Source organism: Palaemon carinicauda, chromosome 37, assembly GCF_036898095.1.
Source record: "Palaemon carinicauda isolate YSFRI2023 chromosome 37, ASM3689809v2, whole genome shotgun sequence".
Lineage (NCBI taxonomy): Eukaryota > Metazoa > Arthropoda > Malacostraca > Decapoda > Palaemonidae > Palaemon > Palaemon carinicauda.
Window position 1 is genome coordinate 63,808,644 of NC_090761.1, and position 11,960 is coordinate 63,820,603.

Consider the following 11,960-nt stretch of genomic DNA (forward strand, 5'->3'; position numbering starts at 1 on the left):
GAGCGTTATTGATAACTTTCATTACTTCTATTGTCCTATTTCTCAAAATAATTATTTTCCTAAATGAAATAGTTTACTTATCAACTATTTCCTTATCAAATTTTAAAACCAAAATTAAAATTACAATAATTAATTATTTTCCTAACTGAAATATTTTTCTTCCTTATCAATTTTCAAAACTAAAACTAAAATTACAATTATAATTTCTGTAATCATAAGTCTTTTAGTTTTCATTACTGAAAAATCCCGAGTATAAGCTTTCATGTAAATCACTTATAGGAAAAATGTAGAGTAAACTATCAGATATTTCCTTTCCTCTTTATATAATCCCTTTTCCTCTTAAAGATTAAACGAGCGGTATACTCATTCCTCTCCTCCTCCTCATAAAAAAAAATAAAAAAATAAATAAATCAAATATCTCCTCTTTCCTCTTTATATAATCCCTATTCCTCTTAATGATTCAAAGAACGCTATACTTCTCATTCCTCCTTCTCCTCCTCATAAAAAAAATAAAAAATAAATAAATCAAATATCTCCTCTTTCCTCTTTATATAATCCCTATTCCTCTTAATGATTCAAAGAACGCTATACTTCTCATTCCTCCTTCTCCTCCTCATAAAAAAAAAAAAAAATCAAATATTTCCTCTTTCCTCTTTATATATATATAATCTATTCCTCTTAATGGTTCAAAGAACGTTATACTTCTCATTCCTCCTCCTCCTCCTCATAAAAAAAATAAAAAATAAATAAATCAAATATCTCCTCTTTCCTCTTTATATATATATAATCTCTATTCCTCTTAATGATTCAAAGAACGTTATACTTCTCATTCCTCCCTCTTCCTCCTCATAAAAAAAAAAAAATCAAATATCTCCTCTTTCCTCTTTATATATATATATATAATCTCTATTCCTCTTAATGATTCAAAGAACGTTATACCTCTCATTCCTCCCCCTTCCTCCTCCTCATTAAAAAAAAAAAATCTCTTTCCTCATTATATAATCCTTATTCCTCTTAAAGGCCTTTCCAGAGTCCTTACCTGAGGGCATGGCCAAGGGATCCCTCCCTTTGCCAACGACGGAGAGAAACGGCTCTAGACTTCTGGCGAACTCACTCTTAAAGTTACTTCTAACTTGACTGCTTTGGCCTGGCCTGGAGTAAGAACTTTTGGGTAAAAAAGTGGATTACTTATTGTAGCAGCACTGACATCCATGTGACAACATCAGAAAAAAAAAATACCACAGAAATATCTTTTAGTATATTCTTTACTTTAGTGACTATGAAATACGAAGCTATTGTATTTTATAAAGGGCTTTGTACACACCAGCTGACGAAAGGAACACAAATATGCTAATATGACAGTAGATTATACAGAGAATACAGTGAATTCATAACATTCTCTACTCATTACAAAACACCCAAGACGACAAACAGATGGCAAAACTGAGACAAAATACCTGCGCTTCCTCAGCGGTGTTGAATGTTTAAAAGTGAAGCAACATCTTTTCATGACATTTATACATTCTCTAATGCCAGAGAGATATATTTCACTGTAAATAACTCTACTGTATATTTATATTCATGTTTAAGTGACTAGTTTTCCTCTTTAGAAATGTTATATACAAAGGGATCTTGTTTATGGTGCAACAAAGAATAGCTACAGGTTAATTATAGGTATTTTTCACTACTAAAATTATGAAGTCATCTTTTATGAAGTAAGATTTTATTTCAGGCTCTATTTCAATGTTTGTGGTTTTATGTCTAGAGGGAATGTGACTGTAGGTCTACTGTGAAAATAACTGTATTTATTATTGCAATGGAATATGACAATCTTGATGATTATATTTAATCATAAGATCATCATGGTCATTACATGTCATAAAATATTTATTAAAAATATATCTTCATGGGATAACAATGGTTAAAAATTCAATCAATTTCTATGTACATTTGGGCATTTTAATGTACTAAGCTCTAAGCGAGTTAATAACTTGACTAATTATCTATGGACAAGTTTTATCTAATGAAACTGTATACAGACACTCCTAAACTATTTGATTTATGGTCAAGTTTCCCTTTAGGTGCTCACGTTACCACGATAGTAGTGATTTACATAACAGAATCATTAAGTGATATCATAATTATTCCTCAGTAGTGATTACCACAAGAAAACCATTAAGATATCATGGTTTCTGCTTAAATGATTTACATAACAAAATTAATAAAATATCAGTTTTCCTCAGTCGTAACAGAATTATTAATGACTGAATTATCCAAATTATATATGGTTTTATATCAGTTATGATCAAAGAATGATAACTACAAGAGAATGGTACGATTTGACTCAATTGAAGGCTTAGGTTTTCCTGTAGCATTACTATCATAACAACGGGAGCCACTTAAGTTTTTCCTGACATACGATATACTCCTGGACCACTGCCAATGACAACTGTCCGCTAATTGTTAGATAAACACTACGTTCTTCAGTAAAACACAATCATCTTTTCAAACTTTTTCTTTCATACCTTACATTTATTCACTCGAGGAAACAAACTAACAGTTTCTGTGTCTTTTCGTGATAGAAGATCGCATACAACTTCTGGGCAAACAGGAAAGTCTATACAAGATTCTAGTTTTAATCTGTATGCTTCAGACGAGTATTCTTGCTATTCACTTTAAAGTAAGACTTTCTAACGATCCTATAACAGCAAAATAATCTTATTTATCAACGAGCATAATGAACCCAAAATTTTATTAATGTTTATAATGAAATTAATAATTTTTTCAACAGTAAAAAACGATAAAACTCATATTAAAAAAAGAGAAATAGATCAACATGTACGATATCATTACAAAACTACTCAAAAGAAACCCCCAGTTTTATTCAGAGAACGTTAAAAAAAATAACGGGAATGGAGAGGTCCTGGGTAAAAGGGGTGGGGTGGGGGGTGGGGGGTTTAGGCTTTAGAGCCCGCTTGATAATACAAATGACTATATCTCCAGCAGAAGGCTTAAGTGTATCAATAGATCTGATTTCTTACACTTAAGATCTCCAGTCCTTTTCCCCACCTTGTTAGAGCCTGTTGGAGCCCTTGGGCTTATAGGATGCTGCTTTTCCAACTAAGGTTGTAGTTAGCCAGGTAATAATAATAATAACTCAGACCGAGAAAAGCTAATATCGGCTTCTGGACTCCTTCAAAAGAGTCCAATATCTCCGTCTCAAGAAGGGCTGACCCAGGACCCACTTAAAACAGGTCTGCCGGAGAGAATCAGCGCTTAATCGTCGTGACGTCACACGGTCCAGAGTATCACTGGTATATTACTAATAACATTAATGTTATCAATATTTTGTCTCCCTTAATTGGCCATCACTGGTAGCCAGCAATGAAAAGCTTATCATCCTCCCTCATTTTCAACACAACATTCAATCATAACTAATCTAATAATTTTGTTATAGAGTATCATCATCCGTCAATTTTGTTGCAAATTACAGTGAAAGGGATCAAAGAAGGTATGCTTTTTTATCATAAAAATAACTTATGGATATCAATTATTAGCGAGCGATAAGAGGCTTATCATCCTCATTTTCAGCATACTGGGTCATGGGCTGACCATTCGGCGTTATGTGATGGAAGAGCAAATGTAATTCGAAAAAAACCATCGATTTTTAACAAATATATCTATGAAAAGGTTTATTACATTACTCGTCTTCTCTGCTTTGTCTATTTCTACGTGGGTCTACCGAGAAGGACAGTCTCTAGTCTCTACTTAGGTTAAAGGGATGGCAAGCTTTGTCTAATGACATGCGAGTAGATTAGAAACTGTGATTTAACGGAGGTATTTTAAAAAAACTAATATACTTTTTAGGTAATGTTCAGTTTAAATAGCCGTTATCATCATTATCATCTAGAACAAACCTACAAAACTAGCAACTTTCAAATAAGCTTTTCCAGATTAGAAGGTCCGGAAGGAAAGAAATCATAAAGCAAGGGAAAAGAAATTATAAATAAAAACGGAAAAATTATCTTTCAAATATAGAAGATATAGAACTTAGACAGAAAGAAAGGCAAGGATGGAAAGGGCTTTCAAACAGTTTTGCGATAAATAAACTTGTGAGCATCAGCATCAATAAAAGTTTCCAGGAAGACAATCGGTAGTTTTAAAGTTAGAGGAATAAAAGACTTTTCTTAATGGGAAATGTGGCAACGGGGCACCTCAACAGATGATCATATTCCACAAGACGATCAGCAAACCTGGAGTACAGCTATATAAAGTGTTAGAACTGAAGGAGTTCGAGTTGTTGCCACATTTATAACTTAAATTCGCCGCTTTCCGAGAATAACTTATATATGTAACATCCTTTTCCTTCATATTATAAATGTAAAATCATCCAAATAATCGAAAACATCTAAACAAAAATGTCCTAAGGAGGCAGATTTATAATTAGAGCTTCAATGAAGTCATTACAATTGTGTCTGGTGAGACGAATTTTAACAACTAGCGCATGAGGTAATCTTAAATGTGAAGAGAGACTTTCCTCTGGAACCAAAGGCTCTTTTGAAATATCAAAGAAATACATTATCAATCAGAGACCCACCATTACATTTTACTGGATAAATCACGTTTTGAAGCTACACGAGATAAGAAAGTGAATGATGCGAATGATCCAATCGAAATGAGAGATATGGATAAAGAATAAGAGGGCTTTATCAACAACCTTCATAAACTACTCTTAAGGTCACTTTATTAGCATCTTGCACACCAAGAAAATAAACGTCAATTTGGTCATGTCAAAAATGTATTAAGAAAATCTTTATGATAAAAAAACCTGAAACAAAACCATAAAGTTTGTTGTAAAAAATAATTTTGAAAAGGATTATTATTATTATTATTATTATTATTATTATTATTATTATTATTATTATTATTATTATTATTATTATTATTATTATTATTAAAAGGAGGAGATTTACCAGCCCAATGAGTCGAGCTCGACTCTTACAGAGCTGGACAAAATGGGTGATGAAAAAGAAGGGATCTATGAGGGTTTAAGTACAAGCCTTTTTCAATGTCAGTTCAAGTACTAACCTTTTTCGATGTCAGTTTAAGTACAAGACTTTCTCAATGTCAGTTTCAGTAAAAGCCTTTTTCAATGTCGGTTTAAGTAAAAGCCTTTTTCAATGTCGGTTTAAGTAAAAGCCTTTTTCAATGTCAGTTTAAATGTAAGCCCTTTTCAATGTCAGTTTAAGTACAAGCGCTTTTCAATGTCAGTTAAGTACAAGACTTTTTCAATGTCAGTTAAGTACAAGACTTTTTCAATGTCAGTTTAAGTATAAAAGAGGTATTAAACTGATAATCCCAAACCTTGAACATATTGGAGAGAAGAAGGTGAAGTAGCAATGAAAAGTAAACAGGTAGGATTTATGAAAGGAAGTTTAAGTACAAGCCTTTTTCAATGTCAGTTCAAGTACAAGCCCTTATATATATATATATATATATATATATATATATATATATATATATATATATATATATATATATATATATATATATACATAAAAACAATGGTTCTTCAGTTTTCCTATTCATGCTTACTGCTTTCATATCTACAATTTCAAAAAACAAAATCTTTCCCACACACTCTGTCTTCACCTTGCTCTCACACCCGACACTATATCTAACGCTTTGTCAGCCCTCTCCAACACGTACACAAATACCAAGTCTAGTCGATCGATCACTTCAGTACGTATGGGAGAAAATAAAAATGAAAAATAAAATACATAAAAAATACCGGACGAAAAATTTCACGACGACTATATTGTTGATAGATTTATATGAAATTGTAAGGTTACTTCAGTATGTATGGAAAAAAAAATAAACAAAAATACTGGACCAAAACCATCATGGCGACTATATCGTCGAGAGATTTATATGAATTTGTATAATATGGCTCAAATAGAGAGAGTTGGGGACGGGGAGGATGTTCAGCAATATTGAGTGCAGCTAGAAGGGGCGCTAAAAGGGCCCTATAGTAATGCCTACAGTCACCACGTGTTGTGCACCACTAAACCCCGAAGAGATTAAGTCCATAGCATCCCCATCTTATGATGTTGGAGTTTCTTAGATTACTACCAAAAAAAAAGAAAAAAACTATGACCTGATAAACTATAACAATAGTTTTAATAAAAAATCAAATAAGAAATCAATGTGACAGTTCTATAACATCTTTTACATTTATTCAGCTTTTTTTTGGTTCATATAAATCATTTTTGATTGTCTAGCCTAAAAAGGGTAACTTATATTAAAATCAACGTTTTCAACTTAAAGAAATCCTGTCTCTAAAACTTCAAGTGTGCTATCAAATTAAACCTTAAAAACCTTCAGATCGGCTATTGACCCAATACACAGTCATCATTGAGTATTTTTCTAATTAAAAAGCAACGACAACAACAACAGGTCAGCATCCTAAACTGAGTCTTCTGAAAAAGTATTGTCAATTATCAAGTCATAAAATATTTCATTTCTTGAAATTATTTCAACTTCTACACTGCCTTGGGTTAGAGTTCTCTTGCTTGAGGGTACACTTGGGCACACTTTTCTATCTAGTTTCTCTTCCTCTTGTTCTGTTAAAGTTTTTATATTTTAAATAGGAAATATTTATTTTAATATTGTTACTATTCCTAAAATGTTCTATTTTTCCTTATCTCCTAATTTCCTTTCCTCACTGGGCTATTTTCCCTGTTGGGGCCCCTGGGGTTATAGCATCCTGCTTTTCCAACTAGGGTTGTAGCTTAGCATTTAATAATAATAATAATAATAATAATAATAATAATAATAATACCTAAGAATCTGAGAATGAAATTTCTATGAGCACTTAGCCTTCAATGCTGATGCCAATTTAGGAGCTCATTTACTTGATAAGGCTAAATTTGAGCAGGGTTCCCTCTGCAGGATAATTAAAGAATTGTTAAATATTAAAAGCATTGTCAACTCCAGGGGGTTCAAGCTTATTGATCTTGGAAATGTGGCAACACAGATTGAACCTTTCGAATTGAAGTATTCCCAAACATATACCTCACTGGGAGGTTTACGTTACATAGACATGAAATTATCGTTGCATAGAAATAATTTTCGATTTTCACCCTCCCACGAGGTCCATTTTATCTTGAGGATAATAACATTTGTAAAGTAAAATCAGTACAATTCTGAAATGGTTTTGCAAAGCAAATGTATACAAAATCCATTCTTAAAAAAAAAAAAAAAAAAAAAAAAAAAAAAAAAAAAAAAAAAAAAAAAAAAACCCACGGAACAATTCCAAGCACATAAAATTACACGGGACTTCTACTTTCCACTTACTGACGTTTGTAAGCCAAACCCTGCACGTACATATACTGTGTATATATACCATTCTTTCCAATTCATTATTTACTTGTGTAATAGTTTACTTACCTCTTATTTTCTTCCCACACTTACACTATATATATATATATATATATATATATATATATATATATATATATATACATATATATATATATATATATATATATATATATATATATATATATATATATATATATATATATATATATATATGCGTAAAAATCACAGGAAAACGTGATGCTCAGATGCAGAAGAACCACAGGGAAAATGAAAATACGGAATATACACTTGAGTCCTGACTAGTTTCGTGATACTTCCTCAGAGGACTCTGAGGAAGTATCACGAAACTAGTCAGGACTCAAGTGTATATTCCGTATTTTCATTTTCCCTGTGGTTCTTCTGCATATATATATATATATATATATATATATATATATATATATATATATATATATATACATACATGTATATATATGTATGTGTGTATATATATATATATATATATATATATATATATATATATATATATATATATATACTATATATATATATATATATATATATATATATATATATATATATAAATACTGTATATATATACATATATATATATATATATATATATATATATATATATATATATATATATATATACTTTTTCTATCGTCATTTACAATTCCAATTGCCATTCCATCATCCTAAACACAGTCTCATAGCTCATAAATACATAAGAACAACTGAGCAGCATCTTATTTAAGAGGATGAAATCCAATGCCTGAAGTGTATACCCAAAGCATGACTAAAACAAACCCATTTTGATATCCAAAGACAAGATGACCTTAGACTTGAAAAAACCATCCTATTTTTATCGAGTTCGAGCTCCTCTTCTTACGTAACATTTATAACTCTTTACTACATGTTAAATCATAGCTCTTTATTCATTACATAGCCTCTGTACCATGGCCTTCCCCAGTCTTGGATTAGAGTTTTCTTGCTCCAGGATACAAAAGGGCATACTATTCTATCTTATGTCTTTTCCCCCTTGTATTTTGAAGTTTTTATAGTATGTATATTATTTTGTTTTATTCAGTTGTTAGTTACTTCTCTTGTACTTTATTTATTTACTTATTTCTTTTCCTCACTGGACTTTTTTCCCTGTTGGAGCCCTTGGTCTTATAGCATCCTGCTTTTTCAACTAGGGTTGTAGTTTAGAATGTAATAATAATAATAATAATAATAATAATAATAATAATAATAATAATAATAATAATAATAATAATAATATTGTTAAATCAACTTGGGTAAAAACTTTTCAATCATAATCACCGGCAAAAACGTGATTATTTTTGTGGCGCAAAGAGGTTTATTGAGCGATGAATATATCAGTTCTAAGGGAATTCCCCTTTAATTATCCCCTTTATTTGGATGCTGCTGAATAAAATGATTTGTGAATCACAATAAAGTCGCATGTATGAGCCACTACACTCACATTTACATACATCAAAAGGCTGCCACTTTTCTGTATTTCATAGTACATTTGGTGTTAACAAATAAATAATTTAATAAAGAAAAAAGATATTTTTTAAAAAAAATTCAAACGACAAAAAAATTTTTTTTTATATTTTACTATCAAGTTACTTTTATCTGGCAGCTTCAACCACACCTACTCTCTCTCTCTCTCTCTCTCTCTCTCTCTCTCTCTCTCTCTCTCTCTCTCTCTCTCTCTCCCCACACATATACAAACACAATGAAAACATCCAATCTAAAATAAAAATGAAAATCTAACCGTGACACCACCAGCATCTTTCCCCTCCAAATAATTACCCTCCTCATCATGACCCCGGTGAGTGAGTGATATGATATGCTCACCTGAGAGGGTGTGAAAGATGAGCAATGTTAGCCAACCTCTCCATCAGCTGGAAAACGAGGTCGAGGAACTCATACTTGGAGGCTGACGACGAGAAGGTCGTGCACATCAGGAGGTGGACCTGGATGATAGGCAAGAGAGACCCCAAGGAGGACAATTGACTTCGGAAGAGCTTATCTTTGGCTTCGTATTGTCTGGCGGTGGAAAAAAAAAAACATAAAAGGAAAAATAAAAAAACAGTTCAGGAATTAGATTCTTGGGAAATCACAAGCCAAAACAAGTACTGGACTTTCTGTTTTTGTTTATTTTTTAAGTTGACAAAACTGAAAGTAAAACAATGAAAATATGGAATATGGGTCTTATAACAGGTGTGTGTCTGTGAGCATGTATATATGTATGTATGTATGTATATATATATATATATATATTATATATATATATATATATATAGAGGTATATGTGTACATACATACACACATACATACATATATATAGCGTATAAACTGCGTATATACATAAATATATATAATATATATATATATATATATATATATATATATATATATATATATACAGTTATCTCCCTGTTACCACTGGACATCTCATTTTAACACGTGCACACATTAAAATTTTTTTTCACGATTGAACATTTAAATAAACACATTCAGGAACATATACCAACAATTATTTTTTATAAAAAAATTCAAGCAAACACACTATCATCTATATACAAAATAGACACATATATAACTATCTTACATTCGTGTGTTTATTTGTGTAAGGCCTATGATGATGTTAAACCAAACTCAAAGAGCGTCTCTCTCATTCTAAATTTAGTATCATAATGAAAATTCATTCATGAGATGAAAAAGGGGATTTGGCACTGACGAAATACACAAACGTTCATATAAAAATATGAACCAAGTCTGTAGTCTCTGTGACAACGATGTCCAAACTTATGGCTGATTGCGTGAACTAGACATTTTGCTTGACCGTGACCTTGACCTTCAATCTAAACCTTCCAAAATTTAACAATTTCCAGTTTTTACATAACAATTCATCCCTGCAAGTTTCATTACTCTACAACTAAAAATGTGGACAGCTAGCTGTTCACAAACAAACACACACACACAAGGACACAAACAGTGGTGAAAACATAACCTCCTTCTAACTTCATCGACGGAGGTAATAAATTCCCCTTTGAAAAAGCGATAAAATCACTGAAGAGCAAATACCCTTTCAAAATGCTTTTAAGACAATTAGTAAACATCACTCAAATCCTTGCTTCGATTTTACTGACAAAGCTTACTTTCATAAACAGATCACATTTCATACAAAAAAGAAAACAAAAATAATTGGGAAGGACATAATTCCCGGGGTTTATTTAATTTAAATAAAGTTAACTATGATCATGTATTTAATGCAATGCGAAGTCAAACAATGAAGCATGTTTACTTGTGAGGTTCGGCAATGAATTAAAAAGAGTTTACCTGGCTGTGCCAGGTAATTATCTAACAATTAATATCCTCCTGTTGATATGGAACGTCAGGTAAGGCACCTTTTAAAATTTCTCTCTCTTGTGATACTTTGAAAAAATTGAAAAAAGGGCAGTTATAATAAGTCTCATTTTCCCCTTCAGTTCCACTCAGAAATGCAGTTATAAAATGAACGTCCTACATGCCGGGATGGAGACAGCCTGATAGCTGAGTGGAGAGCTTGGCTAAGTTCAGTAAGAAACGAAAAGGTGAAATGATGAGTTCGAATAAGAGATAGAGGTAAATTGTGGTGTATGGAAAAGGTTAGACGTAGAGGTAGAGGTAGAAGTAAATTGTGGTGTATAGAGAAGGTTAGATGTAGAGGTAAATTTATGTTTATGGAGAAGTTTAAATGTAGATGTAGAAGTAACTTGTGGTGTATGGGAAGGTTAGATGTAGAGGTAGAGGTAAATTGTGGTGTATGTAGAAGGTTAAATGTAGAGGTAGAGGTAAATTGTGGTGTATGTAGAAGGTTAAATGTAGAGGTAGAGGTAAATTGTGGTGTATGTAGAAGGTTAAATGTAGAGGTAGAGGTAAATTGTGGTGTATGTAGAAGGTTAAATGTAGAGGTAGAGGTAAATTGTGGTGTATAGTGAAGGTTATATGTAGAGGTAAAGGTATATCGTGGTGTAAGGAGAAGGTTTGACGTAGAGGTAGAGGTATATTGTGGTGTATGGCGAAGGTTAAATGTAGAGGTAGAGGTAAATTGTAGAGTATGTAGAAGGTTTGATGTAGAGGTAGAGGTAAATTGTAGTGTATGTAGAAGGTTTGACGTAGAGGTAGAGGTAAATTGTGGTGTATGGAGAAGGTTTGATGTAGAGGTAGAGGTAAATTGTGGTGTATGGAGAAGGTTTGATGTAGAGGTAGAGGTAAAGGTAAATTCGGGTGTATGGAAAAGGTTAGAGGTAGAGGTAGAGGTAAAGGTAAATTGGGGTGTATGAAAAAGGTTAGATGTAGAGGTAGAGGTAAAGGTAAATTGTGGTGTATGGAGAAGGTTAGATGTAGAGGTAGAGGTAAAGGTAAATTGTGGTGTATGGAGAAGGTTAGATGTGTATAAAGGGAAAGGAAGGTGGACTGTAGGGAGGGGGGGGGGGGTTAGGATATGAGTTATGATCAAGAGAATTATGGAGTGTGCATGCTGTGATGTATTGAGAATGTTATCATTAACGCAGATT

General features: G+C 32.1%; 1 protein-coding gene across 1 annotated transcript in view; it reads right to left on the bottom strand.

Moving 5' to 3' along the window:
* Positions 1 to 11,960, bottom strand: part of LOC137629342 (RING finger protein 207-like) — a 146,075-nt gene that overhangs the window by 39,039 nt on the left and 95,076 nt on the right. The window contains exons 6-7 of the mRNA XM_068360598.1: positions 9,253 to 9,444; positions 1,040 to 1,152 (exon numbers count right to left, since the gene is read on the bottom strand). Coding sequence (XP_068216699.1) covers positions 1,040 to 1,152; positions 9,253 to 9,444 — 305 coding nt within the window. The remainder of the gene's footprint in view (positions 1 to 1,039; positions 1,153 to 9,252; positions 9,445 to 11,960) is intronic.